The sequence below is a fragment of the Dipodomys ordii genome, unplaced genomic scaffold, assembly GCF_000151885.1.
Source record: "Dipodomys ordii isolate 6190 unplaced genomic scaffold, Dord_2.0 Scaffold6, whole genome shotgun sequence".
Classification (NCBI taxonomy): domain Eukaryota; kingdom Metazoa; phylum Chordata; class Mammalia; order Rodentia; family Heteromyidae; genus Dipodomys; species Dipodomys ordii.
In genome coordinates this window covers 15,731,665-15,748,740 of record NW_012267222.1, presented here as the reverse complement: position 1 = coordinate 15,748,740, position 17,076 = coordinate 15,731,665, and the positions used below count along the sequence as shown (strand labels likewise).

Here is a 17,076-nt window from a genome sequence, read left to right as displayed (position 1 = left end):
CGTCGAGGCGCCGGGATGGTGTCCCGGCGAGGCCGGCACCGACCCTCGCCCCGCCGCCGGCGGCCCCGCTGTTCCCGGGACCCCGAATACCCTGCTCGGATGGAGAAGTTGGACGACGCGGCGGACGAGAGGGGCCCGAGCAGGAAGGGGCCGCGGAGGTGGGGTTGGACCCGGCCGGGGAAAGGCCCTGCCCAAGGTCACACTGCAGGGCCGCGCGGAGACTCGAACCCGCTCCTCCCCGAGACCCCGCCCACTGCCCGCACGCGCACCTGTTCTCCCGGGCACCGCCGCCTAGGCAGGCTCTAGCTGGGGGGTCCAGGGGTGGGGGCGCGGCAGGCCACCCCGGGACCACTGGAGGGACTTTCACCCCATGGGTGTCACTGGGGAAAGTGAAGTGGTGAAGGGGGTGAGCAAGGTGGTAGTGGTGACAGGGCCTTCGAAGGTGAAGAGTTGAAAGGACTTGCCAGTTCCAGTATTTTTTATTATGTATTTGTCAGTCCTGGGGCTTGAACTCAGGGCCTGGGCACAGCCTGCTTCCAGCTTTTTCTGTGTATGTGGTGCTGAGGAAACAAACCCAGGGCTTCATGCATGCGAGGCAAGCACTCTACCACTAAACCACATTCCCAGCCCGTGTCCAGTATTTTTAGTGAGCACCTGCTCTATGCCTCCCACTCTGTCCGCAGTCACAGGACTGCATTTCATTACGGAAAAGATCTTGGCTTCTATAGGAACTGAGACATGCAATCCTTCAGGGATTGGGACCCTCATCCCATCCCCAGGTGGGAAAAGGCTGAGACATGGGGACCACACACTTGGCTTGTTCCTTCAAGTCCAGTATGAAATTCTACCTTGATAAGCTCCCCCAGCTGGAAGTGGAAAAGGCAGGAGGCAGGAGTAGGTCTAGTTTGGCAGCTTGGAAACAGGGCAGCTATAATTTGCAGTACAGCTTCTCTGGTGCTCAGCATGGGGTGACATTCTGGAAGGTGGGGTACAATGTGGTAAGCAGGAGAAGGAAGGTGCGTTGGCTCAGGTGGTTCACTGAGGGCCCACCCTACTCCTGAGCCCTCTGTTTCCAAATGTTTCAGGCCCCATCCAGTTGGCTCAAAGCTGCAAAAAGAGGGAAGGAAAATGAGGTTGGCCAAAGTCCTCCAGGAGACACGGAGGAGACCACAGGGTGAGGGGACTGCTGCCCAACAGGAATGCTGCGTGAAGCCCCAGTCCTGGGAGGTGCTGGCAGAATAAGTCCTGGTTGGGAAATGACAATGGAATGTCTATGGATCTTTGGGTCACCATGGACAGGGCTGGCCACGGCCCAGGATTCTCCTAGGCATGTCTCCACCCATCCTTCAGCTTTCTGTACACTGAGCTGGATTGATCCTTGAATTTTGACCACAATCACAGTGCTTCTTCCTGTTTCCTAATTCTGTTTCCAAAGGAGGGCTCTGTGCTCCAGTGTGGAGACCAGGTGCCCCACCTGAGCTAGTGGGAGAAGACAAAGTGGTGGTGTGCAGAACTGCACCAAGCCAAGGCGCTCAACCGTGTGACTTTTCATCATCCCCTATCCTTCCAGCTTCTGGCCCAAAGACTCAAATAAAAGGTCCTCAAGGGCCTCAGAGCCTGCTAGCATGGGGGAGAGGGGGTGGCAGCAGCAAATGTACACTGTGCTGGCTGAGCAAAGAACGAAAGCTCTTCTGCACCAGGCCTCTTTCTTTATAACCAAGGAACGTTTTAAGCAGTCTTTTCCTCTTTACAAAAAGCCTCCTCAACAAGGGGCTCTTGTCTGTCCTGGGGGGGCACGTGCCTGCTATAGGAGGCTGGGTATGGGGCCTGGCACGGAGCCTGGCTACTGAAGGGAAGATTGGACAAAGGCCTTGGAGCTCTGCTTTCTCTGTCCTATTTCAATCCAAACCACTCAGCACTGACCACTCACGCATGGCTGGGCACAAGCTTTCTCTTCCTCAAACACTTAAAAACACGACGACTCAGCCACCACTCTGCTTCCCCCCCTATATACCTCCCCCCAATCACTGGGAAATAAAAGCTGTGCTTCAAAAAAAAAAAAAATCTGACATCTAAGAAGGCTGGAGAGCAAAAGAGTGCATGGCACAACTGACTCTAAGTGATGCACCAAATTGTCAGAAGATTCTTAAAATGGGAATAATGCCCCTTGGGAGTAACTCCCTTACCTGTTGCAGCACTAGCTGGCTAGACCAAGGAGAAAAAGAGAGGACCAGACAAGAGAACACATCTGTGGGGAGTCCTCCAGACATGTCATCCACAGAACACGGTGGGGAGGAGGTGTGGATTAGAGAGCATTTCCATTTCAGACAGAGGCCAGATGAGGGGCGGGAGTCAGGGAAGGAGCTGGATCCCTATACGTGGGAGGCTGCCAAGCGGATGCTGTCAGATGCACAGGATGAGATAGCAGGACCCACCATTGGGGTACCCGGGCTTTGGGGTCACAGCAATGAAGCCCCTGTTTTGTGCCTTAACAGGGAGAGCTCAGGGTCCCTGCTCACAGAGGATCTACAAGTGGATCCTTGTATTCATTCGCCTCTAGCCAGGGGGCCACGTGATCTAGCCGGAGCCCTGCTCTTCAGAGCTAGGTCAGTCCAGTACGAACTAGGTTGATTCATCTGGGATTGTTTAGGTGCAGCTTGAACTGGCTCCCAGTTCAAAAAAATGTAAGTAGCACACATCCTAGACAGTCTAGCATGCTTTAAAGTGTCTCTTCACATGGAGAGCCAGTGCCACGCTGTGGATGGCTGAGAAGACACTGCAAAGCCTCCTGACACAAACCAACCTCGGATGGGCCTCAGAGGCAGCCATTGCTGCTTTCTGATTTCCCTCCAGGGAACAGGTTAAGTATGAGGAGAGGATCTGAGGTGCTGAGAACCCCACATCCTTCACACACCACCGTTGTGCCTGACAACCACGGTGCAGCTAAGGGCCTTGCAGGGAGAACATGGAGGCTCAAAGGGAAACACACTGTCCAGGATCATAAAAGGAGCTGGTTGCTTGTTGCAGTTTGCTGTTCCCTTGGTTACAAAACCCAGAGTGCCAGGAGCCAGTGGCTCACGCCTGCAATCCTAGCAACTAAGGAAGCTGAGATCTAAGGATCATGGTTTGAAGCCAGCCCAAGCAGGAAAATTGGTGAGTACTCTTATCTCCAATTAAACACCAAAAAGCCAAAGTGGAGCCATGGTTCAAGTAGTAGAACACTAGCTTGGAGCATAAAAGCTCAGGGACAGCACCCAGGCCCCAAGTTCAAGCCACAGAACTTGCAAACAATCAAGCATGCACACAATTTAAAAACACCAGCACAGGGCAGGAAAACCAGATGGGGAATATAGAGGCAATTGTGCAGGAGGCCTGGCTTCAACCCAGGCAGTGGCTGCTAGGTTTCTGACTTCCCAGGGGTGCGTCCCTCATTTGCTATGGTGTAGGCCCTGCCTAGCCTGGCAGCACCAACACAGATGTGAAACCCTGCAGCCATTTCAGCTGCTGTTACAGGGCTGGCTCCTCTTCTGTCCAAGAGCAATTTTACTTCAAAGGCCTTGGCCTGAGAGGTCTTAGTCAAGCAAGTGATTGAAGGCAGCTTTATTTTCCTGAGCTTGGTGAGGGACTGGAGGAGGGGGAAAAGAAGGATGGCGCTGTGAGAGATCAGTACATGAATTGCCTAATTATGCTGGACAAGATCTTCTAGCTAGAGGGGGCTGCATGTAGCCTCATGAGCAGGAGTGCAAGGCTCTAAATGAGGCTGATTAACAGGTCACTGGGGGAGGGGAGGACAAGGGCACCAGCTTGTGCTGTAGTCTTAGTCTCTGCTGCGGGAGAGACATGGTAAAAGTGTGGCTGTTAGGACTGGGCATAAATTCTAAACCTCAAGGCAGACTAGTGTCTCCTGGAAGAGGTACACAACTCCTGACAAGTCACAACCTCCTCCTTCCTAAAATCTAGGGGCTCAAAAAAAAAAAAAGATACTTAAAATGGTCACCAGTGTCTCATGCCTATAATCTTGAGAATCAAGAAGCTGGGATCTGAGGGTTGCTGTTCAAAGCCAGCCAGGACAGTGAAGTCTGGGGAGCATCTCATATCCTGCTAGCCATGCAGCTGTGGAACTGAGACTCAAGTGGTAGAGTGCCATCCTTGAGCAAAAAAACCTAAGGGGACAACACCCAGGTTGAGTTCAAGCTTCAGCACCAGTGTAAGAAAAACAGGTACTTTACATGAACATATGTAGTTACTGGCTCTAAGGTTTATGTGGGGGTGGGGAGAATATACACATTACCCATTTCATGTCCCCTATTCTTAACATTATTAACAATAAGCAGTGGGAAGAGCATTCAATTGCAAGCTCTGGAAACATCCTCTCTACGCACTGACCATGGCCCTTTGAGGGATTTGGGGGGCCTGGTGTCTCTGCCTCTGGGCTCCAGGCATCTGTTTCTGATGCTCTTGGCAATGATGATCAACAGTTGAAGCTGCCCTTCTGGCACAGACGTGTCCATCAAGACAGAAATCTTCAACACACATTCTAACCGCATGGTGGTTACCTTTCCACACGACCCCACACATAAACAGGGACTGAAGCAGATCTGCGCTTCCCCACCCAGGTGGGCTGCAAGGGAAGATTTGGGGCAACCATCCATCCATAAAGCTGGGAGGGCTCCCAACAAAAGTTCCTCAATACATCTCATTAATTACAAAGAACATTTTACCCCAGAAATATTATTACATATTCCCCTTTGTGCAGCAAGGTAAACAGATGACAAATATTGCCAAAGAGGAGAAAACACAGCAAAGCCAGACTCTAGCTTTGGTTACAAGATAAGGGGAAAGGATGTAGCACAAGGAGATCCTCACAGGGATTGTAGGGCTGGCTAACCAGGCAGCCCATGTGACATTGCAGGCAGCCTGAATGGAAACTTGGGGTACCTGGAATTGAGGTGGCCTACACCTCTGGACAGCACTGTTCCCTGGCAAGCGCAGTACAGATAACCAGGTACATAGCTATTCTGGACAACATTCTTGCCTAGACAGTATCATGGTAGTGGGGGGGGGAAGGAGGTAGGGTTGGATAAGGGTGAGAATCTGATTAAAATGAGTCCTGCTTCTCCACAGCCTGCACTTTGAACCTAGTGCCCTCTATCAAGCATGCTGGTCACTCAGGTGCCATGCCTCCTTGAATTTGCAACAGGAAAGACAGGCTTTTCAGCTCAGTTCACTTCAGCAGTTTGCTCAGAGAAGCCATACCATGGGCTATTCAAAACAAGTTATTCGATGGAAAGATTAGCTTCTAATATTAACCACAATCTGATCAACAAATCTTTGACCACACAGACCCACCAACTGGACAGCTGAGGGCAGAAAACATTTTCTGGAAGTAACAAAGAAACAAAGGCCCAGATTTGTCTCTTTAATTTGGGAAAAAAGGTGGCAAATTTGAATAATAAACTTCACAGGTACCCAGAAAAGACACTTCCCTCACAAGGAACAGAGATATCAAAGGGACAGCCTGCATTTCCTCCACTGGAAGTTAACACATTCAGGTTTGAACTCAGGGCACTCTAGCACTTGAGTCATGACTCCAGCTAAGAAAAATATTTTTTTTTCCTCCTCTAAGGAAACAAGCTGAAGTTCCAATTTTAAAAGCTTTCAATGTTCTTAAGAACATCTGACAGACAGGTGCAAACAGTAAATCCTCTTTTGCAACCCAGAACTCATTGCTGATATAAGATTTTGGTACGTGTAAGAAGGAAGGAATATGAAGCTGGGTGCTGGTGGCTCACATCTGCAATCCTAACTACTCAGGAGGCTGAGATCTGAGGATTGAGGTTCAAAGACAGCCCAGGCAGGAACATCCGTGAGACTCTTACCTCCAATTAACCACCAGAAGTGGCACTGTGGCTCACGTGGTAGATCACTAGCCTTGTGCTGAAGAGCTGAGGGACAGTGCCCAGGCCCAGAGTTCAAGACCCACGATTAACATACACACACAAAAAATTCCTACAACAGTTGGCAATGTGAGTGTTTGTTAACTCACCAGTCTCTCTGAGAATAAAGTTGATGTAAAAGCAAAAAAAAAAAAAAAAAAAGTGTCAGAGACAGGAGCCTGTGGCTCACATCTGTAATCCTAGTTACACAAGAGGCTGAGATCTGAGGACTTTGATTCAAAGACAGCCCAGAAAGGAAAGTCTGTGATGCTCTTATCTCCCCAATTAACCACCAGAAAGTTCCTAGTGGAGCAGTGGCACATACAGTAGAGAACCAGCATTGAGTGAAAAAGTGATAGCTCCCAGGCCTTGAGTTCAAGCTCCAGTATGGGCATCAAAACCAAAGAAAAAAAAAAGGTACTTTTTGGTTAATAAGAATCTTGAATTGAACGAAACACCCATACACCTTTCCTCTGAGTTGGGTAAATATTATTGGGCCTTACACCAAGAGATCTACCACTTGAGCCACACCTCTAGCTCCTTTACTGCCTTGGCAATTTGAGGTAGGGTGTCTGACTTCATATGCCTTAGTCTGGCAGCCCGCTATACTATCACCCTCCTAACTCGTGCTCTCCCTGCCACTGAGGGCGACAGGAATGCCTCAACAAGCCCAGCCACTGCGCTTTTCCTGCCACCAGGGTAACAAGTTCCTGTCACAGAGCCCAGCTATGAATTTGATGGATTCTGGCCTTGAACCCAGAGCCTCTGATCTCAGCCTCCCAAGTAGCTAGAATTACAGGACTGAGCCACAACACACAGCTCTTTTGCTTTCTTTCCTTCTTTCTTTCGTGCCAGTCCTGGGAACTGTCCCTGTGCTTTTGGGCTCAAGGCTAGTGCATTACCACTTTAAACTACAGTGCTTATTAGATAAAAAAGTTTCATGGACTTTACAGCCTGTGCTGGCTTAGAACCGTGATCCTCAGATCTCAGCCTCCCGAGTAGTTAAGATTATAGCCATGAGCCACCAGTGTTCAGTTTCTAGCTTTGTTTGTGTGGAAATAAGAGTCTAATGGACTTTCTCTACAAGGTCTGGCTTTGAGCTGTGATCTTCAGATCTCAGCAAAGAATACACAGGCATGAGCCACAAGCAATGTCTTTTTTTTTGCTTCAAACTTCAATCCTCAGATCTCAGCCTCCTGAGTAACTAGGATTACAGGTATGAGCCACGGGTGCTGTTTCTTTTCTTAAAGTGATGTAAAAGAAACTGTTAAGAGTGTTTTCAGGACTGGGAAGGTGGCTCAATGGTAGAGTGCTTACCTCGCATGCACGAGGCCCCAGGTTTGATTCCTCAACACCACATACGAGAAAAAAAAAAAAAAAAAGCTGGAAGTGGCGCTGTGGCTCAAGTGGTAGAGCGCTAGCCTTGAGCTGAAGAGCTGAGGGACAGCACCCAGGCCCAGAGTTCAGGCCCCACGACCGGACCCCCCCCCCAAAAAAAAGAAAGAGAAGACCTAAAAAAGCTTTTAGAGAATGGGAATATTAAAAACAAAAAACAAAATGGGGCTGGGAAGGTGGCTCAGTGGTAGAGTGCTTGCCTTGCATGCATGAGGCCCTGGGTTCAATTCCTTAGCACCACATAAGCAGAAAAAACCAGAAGTGACACTGTGGCTCCAGTGGTAGAGCGCTAGCCTTGAGCTGAAGAGCTGAGGGACAGCGTCCAGGCCCAGAGTTCAGGCACCACAACTCACAAAAAAACAAAAACAAAAACGATATGTTATCCAATTGTAATAGAGTCCTCTTCTGATAAGGCTGTCAGATTTCTTGAATGTACAAGGAACACTTGATTTCTCACTTCTGAATAAGAGCAAATCTGGAGGAAGCTGCAGTCACATGCAAGAAACACTCCCATCTTTTCTCAACTGGACCAATGCATTTTGCCTTTGAAGCCAAAACTAAGACACAATCACCTGCTCACCGCAGAAGTTACAGATGGCCCTGGCACCAAGCCAGACCTCAGGGCAGGAAGCAAGGACCTCTCACCAGGCCACTATACTGCAGCCACCCTGAAGAGGAGTCTAGATCTCAAGACACTTTGCACAAGGACGGCAGTTCTTCATTTTCATGCTTTATTGGAAGTCGAATATGAATCAAAGACAGGTATTGGTAAGCAAGTTATGTCTCTAGAGAATCACTTAGTTCAGAGCAGAATGTTGTCCCAGCTACTGTGATACAAATTCTTTATGGACCAGTGGGGTCTGGCGTGGAACTCTAACAGAACATTATTCCCTCCCTTGACTAGAAATCTTGTATGTAAACATGATTCATCATCACTGCTACTAAACTCACCCCCGACCTTTCACTACCTCCCCTTTAAATATAAAATCTGAAACATTTCCTTCAAGTCTGATGTCCATCAGTGCAATCTGCTTTATTTGACATAAGGCATTTGGGACAGTCACTTTAGAATGGATTTTTGCCTTTTGGAAGAGTCACATGATGGTCTAATTCTTAAATCCACCTTTGCTTTAATGCCCTAACATGTCAAGCTCCTCTTCCCCTCTGGTAATTTCTTTGCAGCCAGCAAGTGTCCAAAGCTTAATGTCCAAGTAGACCAGTACCTGAGAAAAGAAACACACATGAGGTAGAGCTGTGAACTGACATGATTTCACGTATTCCACTTGCCAAGAAGGCATCATCAACAGGAAGATCTCAGATAAAGACCAAAGCAGCCCCTGGGCTCAAATCAAACCACCAGACTCCAAGCTCTCAGCCAACGCATTGCAGTTCAGCCATTTCCTACGCAGATCTTCACACAAGTCAGGCAGATTTTATTGATATTTTCTTTTCATGGCCATGTTCATAAGGAAATCTTTTGGCCTTTTTAAAAAAAAAATCAATCGTAGGGCTTGAACTCTGGGCCTGGGCGCTGTTCCTCAGCTCTTCAGCTCAAGGCTAGCATTCTACCACTTGAGCCACAGCGCCGCTTCCAGTTTTCTGTGTGGTTTATTTGAGATAAGAGTCTCACAGACTTTTCCTGCTGGGGCTGGCTTTGAACCTTGATCCTCAGATCTCAGCTTCCTGAGTAGCCAGGATTACAGGCATGAGCCACCAGTGCCCAGCTTGCCGTTTTTGTTTTGACCACATCAGAAGTTTCTCAAGTGGTAACACGTAGACTACAAAGCTGCAGAGAGGCCAGCAGCTTTGTCATTTCATCTACCTCAGCAAAGAGCCCCTGGTATTTGACTCATACTCATTTCTTGGCAAAAATCACAGCCTGCCATGGGCCTCTGAGTAGCCTGCAAAGAACCAATGAGCCACAGTTTATGCTGTACATGCCAAAGTTCTGTATGTGACAGATTCACGAATATGCAGGTGGCACAACAGTGCACTTAGTGGCCAAGATGACCAAGGCACAGCCCTGTCTCCACCTGGAGTAATAATCCAAATTCCCAAGGGATGATTGAGACCTTTTCACAGGACTTAATGGAATTCAGCGAATGCTTCTTCCACTAATTCTCACCAGTTACACACAAGCTGTTGTGATCTAAGATAGGACGGATAAGAGGAAATGGGAAAAAGTTGAGTAGAAAATCTAAAATGCCACAGGCTAAATTCCTAACCCAGCCCCTCATGAAATGAAAAAGAGGAAGCCGAATGGACATTGGCAGAAAGACTTCTAAATGCAGGCCCTATCTGAGGCCAGAGTGCTGAAAATGATAAGGAAAAAGCTTGAATAAAAATGCTTTTAACTAAAATTAATTCCAGTCATGAGACTCAGATTGGATTAAATTTTAAAATCAAATTATAGGCTTCACTTTAATAGAAAATTACAGTATGACTCTGACATTCATGAACAAAACATGACAAATGTGACTTACCTTTAAACCCTTCTTCTGGCATACAAACTGGAGAAAGAAAAGAAAAATCCAGATTGAAAAGATGGTGTGTCAAATAGCAATAAGATCACCTCAGTGCTTCAGATGAAAAGTTTAAAATAACTTTTAATTGCCTTAGTCACCTGTAATAGTTACTTTTAAACTTATGGATGACATCGAGCTGATGACAATATTTCTCTGCCTTTATTTTTATATTTTTGCCAGTCATGGGGACTTGAACTCAGGGCCTGGGCACTATCCTTGAGGGTATTTTTGCTCATGTTTTACACTCTATCACTTGAGCCACAGCTCCAATTTAGGCTTTTTGCTGGTTTACTAGAGTTAAGGTCTCATGGACTTTTCTGCCTAGACTGCCTTTGAACCTCAATTCTCAGATCTCAGCTTCCTGAGCAGCTAGGATTACAGGTGTGAGTTACTGGCATCTGGCTTCTGCCTTTATTTTTTAATCAACCAATATACAGGCATCACTTAAAAACACTGGTGGCACAAACTTTGTAACCAGGGCTTGCATTCTGCAGGGCACCAGGAATGTCTGGAGAAAGTGCAGAGGCTGACCTCCCAGGAGCCATTTCTCCCTATCCTCTTCTCCATTCCCACCTTCCACAAGAAGCCATGGTGGATCTTGTAGCAGTTTCTTATGTATTTTGTTTCCTTACTTATAAGTAACAGGCTTAGATTGCTACTGCATAATCTTAAATTGATATCGACAACTTCCTCAACAAAGGAAAAATATCAAGTTCTTCTATTGCCTCTTAAAACCTGCCCAAACTAGCCTCCTGACAGAGTACGTCATGATTTCAGATCCCACTGATGGTGCTCACCGGTGAAGCCTGAGGCACACCTTGGTTCTGCTGCTTGTGTGGTTGTGACTATCTTCCTGGGCCTGGCAACTCCTGAATCATTCATGTGTTTCATTTTCTCTGTATGCATCTCTAATACATGTATAAATGCATAAAGGTCTACAAGCCTGTCCAGGGAGTCTCCATCACTTCCACTCTTCCCATTCTGAAACCTGTGTCTACCCACTCCGTGGTGGAGCTGTGCTTGCACTGCTGGGCACAGCATCTATTCTGGAAATCTCCCCTACCCATTTTCTAGGGTGCCCTCCCTCACTGGATCAATTCTATACCAGTTCTATAATTGGCTTGTGTTGTTCCCTTGTTTACAATGAGTGTGTCCTCACACAGCGCAGTGGGCCACTGACACAGGCGGGTATAAACACTGAGGCCCTCCAGACTTGGGGACCATCACTGACAACAAGAGTGGAGTCTGTGTAGTAGGAGAGAACCTCTGAGTTGGAACTCAAGTTCCCAGGGCCTGATGGGCCCTGTTCTGTTCAGTTTTCCTATGTAAATCCTCGTCCTAAGAATGCAATTGCATCAGGTACAAAGTCTGAGTCCCAGCCTCAGGTTAAAAAACAAAACAAACAAACAAACAAAAAAATCATCTTACCCCTAGTTTCTCACTGACGGTAACAGACCCTTGATGAAATCAGTTTTTATTTCCATCAATTCTTTTCTGTCCTCCAAAAGCCCCTTTTACATAGGCCTAACTATCATTTGCACATTTTCTCTATATCATTAATAAGCTGTTTTTAAGCATTCTACGACGTCACACCTTTACCAGTCCATGGACGGACATTCCTAAGGCAAGCTGGTCTTACCTTGCATGACATCATCCATCGCAGCATAATCTGCAATTGGCTCATCAGCCTAGAAAACAAATGGAGACAATTCAGATCCACAATGAAATGTGTGTATGTGTGGGGGTGCGCCAGTTTTGTTTTTGTTTTTTTTTGGTCAGTTGTGGGGCCTGAACTCTGGGTCTGGGCACTGTCCCTCAGCTCTTCAGCTCAAGGCTAGCGCTCTACCACTTGAGCCACAGCACCACTTCCAGCTTTTTCTGCTTACGTGGTGCTGAGGAATCAAACCCAAGGCCTCATGCATGCAAGGCAAGCACTCTACCACTGAGCCACCTTCCCAGCCCCAAGGGGTGCGCCAGTTATACACCATCTTGACGTCTAGCCCCCAATTTTGTTTTGCTACAAAATAAAAACAAACCTTGTTCAGTGGAAAACTTGGCTTAAGGCACAGCCAACAAAGTCCAGTTTTAACAAATGTTATCACCTCAAAGAAATGGCATAATGGCACATATGTGTGTTAGGGGAGTATTCCCCCCTAAAAACATCTTTAGATATGCAAATGTCTTAATATCTAGAAGTCCTGATGTTACTAAAACCACCTTAATCATAATGAGTTACAGGGCAAGTAGCAGCATTGCAAGGTAGGTAGGAAAGACTGGTCCTCTCCAGATACCAAGTAGGCCACAATTACACCACCTCCATCCTTTCTTGCCACCAGGAACATAGCCACATTGTTTTCAGGGGAATCTGAGTTTGTGGTGCAATGAGCTGCAGGTGCAAAGGACCAGTCCAGACCCATTAATAACATGGCTGATGGGGTCTGCTGCACCATACCAATGCCTAACTCTATTGCATCAGAATTGGGACCTGCTCTCAGAAGACCCTTCTTTTTTTTTTTTTTGGTGAGTCATGGGGCTGGAATTCTGGGCCTGGGCAGTGTCCCTCAGCTCTTCAGCTCAAGGTGAGTGCTCTACCACTCAAGCTATATAACACCATTTCCAGTTTTCTGGTGGTTATTTGGAGATAAGAGTCTCACAAACTTTCCTGCCTAGACTGGCATTGAGCCGCAATCCTCAGCTCTCAGCCTCCTGAGTAGCTCGAATTACAGGTGTGAGCCACTGGCACCCAGCTCAGAAGACCCTTCTTTCTAAAATATGGCCATCATGTTCTAAATCCAAAACCAGTTTTTATAGCCTGAACAAGGGCTTCATTAAGCTACCTGGGACTTTTGTGTCAGAACTTGTGTCTTATGCCTATTTTCCAACATGGTTAACTGATGCCATTTGGGTATCCATACGTGAAACTTTCAAAAGTCTCCAAAATTCTATTTTTTGAGCTAGTAATCGATCATAGCTGTGATCCATCAGGATGTAGTCAAATCACTAAAAATACTTTAGTGTCATAAGACTGAAATCCTGGTCCTTGGGAGGCAGAGAGCAGTGGATCATGGTTGAAGGCCAGCCTGAGCAAAAAAGTTTTGACCAATAGCTGGGAGTGTTGCTCACAGCTCTGTCATCCCAACAAAGTGGGGAAACATAAACAGGGGGACTGTGGTTTAATCCAGTATAGGCATGAAGTGAGACCCTATTTCAAAAATTTACCAAAGTAACAAGGATACTTGGTTCAGACGAAGAACCCTCATTCAAAATGCTTAGGACCAGAAGTATTTTGCACTTGGGATTTTTTCCACCCTTTTTGATTTCTAAGTCTGGCATTAGAACTGAGTATGTAACCCAGGCTGGACCGGGACTTGCAGTCTTCTTGCATCTCTCCCTTCTGAAGGCTGCACCAAGGGGAAAGGGTAGGCTGCTGTCACCCTGGAAGCAAGGTTGTTATTCTGTTCGGTTCCAGAAGTCAGGAAGAAGGCTGGATGACAATCCTCATTGCCTTCACTGAAATTTTCACGAATCTTTAAAAAAAATGCTATCTCTGTGTTTCAAAGGATAAAATGATAGAGCTACTTTTTTTTCTGCTGTTGTGGTTTGATTATAAGGCCCTTGTTCCTGCTGAGTTTTTCTACTCAAGGCTGGCATCCTATCATTTAAGCCACAGCTCCACTTCCATCTTTTTGCTGGTTAATTGGAGATAATAGTGTCATGGACTTTTCTCCCCAGGCTGACTTGGAGCCACAATCCTCATTTATCTCAACCTCCTAAATAGCTAGGATTACAGGCATGAGCCACTGGCACCTGGCCTCTCTACTCTTTCTTGGGTAGTGAAAAGAGCATCTCAACATAAGTTGCAGACAAAGCCAGGAGTACTGTCAAATTTGGGAAATCTCAGCTCTCTGTATGCTGAGGCAGCTGGCACCCAAAAACAAAACATGTGGTATGAGGGATATCATAAAAACTTTGTGACCTGAGACCAGGTTGCATTGCTGCTCTGGCAGAACACACGCCTCTGGTGCTGACCATCAAACTTTGGCACTTAGAGAGATCCAGCCCAACTTCCCTTCTTTCCTTCCAGTCTGTGAAAAGTCAGAAGAATGCAGGAGGACTTCTACCAGGGCCTTGTGCAATCCCGAATGCCATGCAGGCCTGGACATTGAACCTGGCACTTCAGAAAGGACCCAGGAGACTTCCCTTTTCATCCTAACCCAGGCAGCAGCTGGTGGCCTGTAGGATGCACCATTTTAAACCCAGAGGTTGTCAGCAAGGCAGCTGTCACTTACCTTTAACAAAATGACAGATTCAGGAATGACACCAAGGGTTCCCAGGGTGGCACAGTCATCATTTAAAATCTTTCCATCAATTGACAAATTCTGGTCGAAAGGAGCAACTGAAAATGCATGCATGATCTGTGACAATATAAAAGAAAGTCTGTATAAAGCAGAATATACTGAGAGCTATACCCAACATGAATAAAGCATGGATTCGAAAAATTACAAACAAACAAAAGACACTACTGTTGGCAGCCAGCCCACTTGCTACATTCCTACTGAGCCTATAATCCCTGATATAACCAGGAACATCCTTGGGAGGCCTAGTAATGAACTGAGGAACAATTATGCACTTGGATCCTTTTGTTCTGCGCTCAGCCACCCCCAGAGGCGGGGGTGAGGAGACAGTGCACCAAAGGTGTGCCTGGCCTGCTCTGGTACCTGCTGTCAGTGCTCTGGCTGGAAGATTTAGCCAAGGGTATCACCATCATTGCTGCCCACCCCCAATTTGAAGAACCTGCATTCTTTCACACACAGGCCAAAGCCAAATTCTCTCTCCAAATCATCTCTAGGTGGGACAAAGGGGTGTGTACCTGTAGTTCCAGTGACTGGGAAAGCGAAGGCAAGAAAGGAGACCACTTGAGGCCAGCTTGAAACCAGTCTGGGCAACACATTGAGACCTTATCTCAAAACAACAACAACAACAACACACACAAAGCTTGCACTCTACTACTTCGAGCCAAAGCACCATTTCTAGCTTTCTGATGGTTACCTGGAGATAAGAGTCTCATGGACTTTAAACTGTGATTCTCAGATGTCAGCCTCCTTAGTGGCTAAGATTATAGGCGTGCTCTACCAGTGCCCACTAGTTCAGGGTTTTGAGATTTTTTTTGTCCACCTCAAACCCCCTATTCCCAATACAGAAAGTTTTCATTTTTTTGGTGGGGGGAGGTCGGTCATGGGGCCTGAACTCTGGGTCTGAGCACTGTCCCTCAGCTCTTCAGCTCAAGGCTAGTGCTCTACCACTTGAGCCACAGTGCCACTTCTGGCTTTTTCTGCTTATGTGGTGCTGAGGAATTGAACCCAAGGCCTCATGTATGCAAGGCAAACACTCTACCACTGAGCCACCTTCCCAGCCCCCAGAAAGTTTTTTTTAAAATTTTATTTATTGCCAATCCTGGGGATTCAACTCAGGGCCTGGGCACTGTCCCTGAGCTTTTGTACTTAAGGGTAGCTCTTCTACCACTTTTAACTGCATCATTATTTCTGACTTCAGTAGTTAATTGGAGGCAAGAGTCTTACAGGACTGAATAGCTAGGATTACAAGTATGAGCCACCAACACCTAGCCTGTTCTTTAATTTTTATCAGGTTTGGTTAGTAACTGTCCCTGAAGGGTAGAGTAAGCCTCAGAAAGGCATGTAAGTACCTTTAAATTCTAATTTTTAAGTAGGAGGTCAATTCCAAAAGTTCATTTTATTATGTTTTACTATTTAGAGACATCCTTATCAAAGGTACAGCATTACAGTATTTCCTATCACACCATTGTCCATATTATAGGAAAACCATTCCACCTTTTCTTCTTTTCCTTAGATCTGGAAAAGACAGGTATTGTATCAAACCACCCCCAAACTGGCTGTGTACCACAGTTTCAAAAGCTGGGGAGATGGGGATCAGAAAAGTGACCTAAATAATAGTACATGCTGCTGGTTCCAGGGGCTCACGACTTTGATCCTACCTACTCTGGAGGCTGAGGTCTGAGGATTGTGGTTCAAAGCCAGCAAAGGAAGAAAAGTCCCCATGAGACTCTTATCTCCAATTAACCACTCAAAAACCAGAAGTGGAGCTGTGGCTCAAAGTGGTAGAGCACTAGCCTTGAGCAAAAATAGCTCAGGGACAGCACCAAGGCCCTGAGTTCAAGCCCTACAACCAACAATAAGAACAATAACAGCACATGGACAACAATAATGATGACAACATATGGCCTCTCAAAAGATACCTGCTCCAAAAGGCAAGCAAGGATTAACTAAACAGAGCTCTGGGGCCAACAATATCAAAGTCATTGCCACCCTGTGCCTGACATTCATACAGCAATCAGCCCATTTCACTTCTTTCTTTTTGCTGCTCCTGGGGCAGGAAGCTATCACGTGATAAACATTCTGCTAGGAGCTGGAAATAGACAGGGAAACAACCCACTGCAGAGGGGTTCCTGCTGCAAAGGAAGATACAATGACAAGCTCACGGAGATGGTGGCAGAGGGGAAGGGAGAGACACTTCTACAGTGGAGGCCAACACAGGTGTTATTTACAGAGAGAGGTCACACCTTGCTAGTGAGGAGCAGTCACTTCAGGCAATGGGCCAATTAAGCACAGAGCCGACCAGCAGTGAATGTACTAAGGATGATCCACTAGAACCAAGGCAACACAGGCCTGTCTCAAGAGTGGATACGGCTTTCCTGGTCTGTGGAGCCTGTTAGGAATAGTAGGAACCAGCTGCTAAGCTTGCTGCCTTTGAGGAAATGCAGTAGCAGGACAGAAGCTTCCAGCCATATAACGCTGTGCCAAAACCTTCCCTGTAAGGCCACTGAGGACTTAGCTTTGGGAAAATAAAATACATTTGGCGGGGGGCTGGAGGTGCTCAGTGGTAGAATATTTCCCTCACAGGATTAAGAACTAGGTTTTCATTCCACAAAGCAAAATAAAATTAAAAAAAGAAACTAATACAATCAAACACTGAGCATCTTCTGAGAAAAGGAACTGATAGTTTTGAGCAATTCTAAGGATGAATACATCTAAGCATTAAGCATTTGGTTTTACAAAGGCTGTCATTCTATTAACATGGAAGTACAGTATCCTGAATGGCACCACTGAACATTAAAAATTGAATTGCATGTTTTGTAAAGCATACCACCACCACCACCACCACCAGTGATCACACACACTCTC

General features: G+C 46.6%; 1 protein-coding gene across 1 annotated transcript in view; it reads right to left on the bottom strand.

Annotated features, from left to right (window-relative positions):
- Positions 1-8,041: 8,041 nt before the first annotated feature.
- The window catches only part of Usp48 (ubiquitin specific peptidase 48), a 68,864-nt gene continuing 59,829 nt past the window's right edge, over positions 8,042-17,076 (bottom strand). Inside the window, exons 24-27 of the mRNA XM_013034720.1 lie at positions 14,146-14,271; positions 11,496-11,544; positions 9,815-9,841; positions 8,042-8,554 (exon numbers count right to left, since the gene is read on the bottom strand). Coding sequence (XP_012890174.1) covers positions 8,532-8,554; positions 9,815-9,841; positions 11,496-11,544; positions 14,146-14,271 — 225 coding nt within the window. The 3' untranslated portion in view covers positions 8,042-8,531. The remainder of the gene's footprint in view (positions 8,555-9,814; positions 9,842-11,495; positions 11,545-14,145; positions 14,272-17,076) is intronic.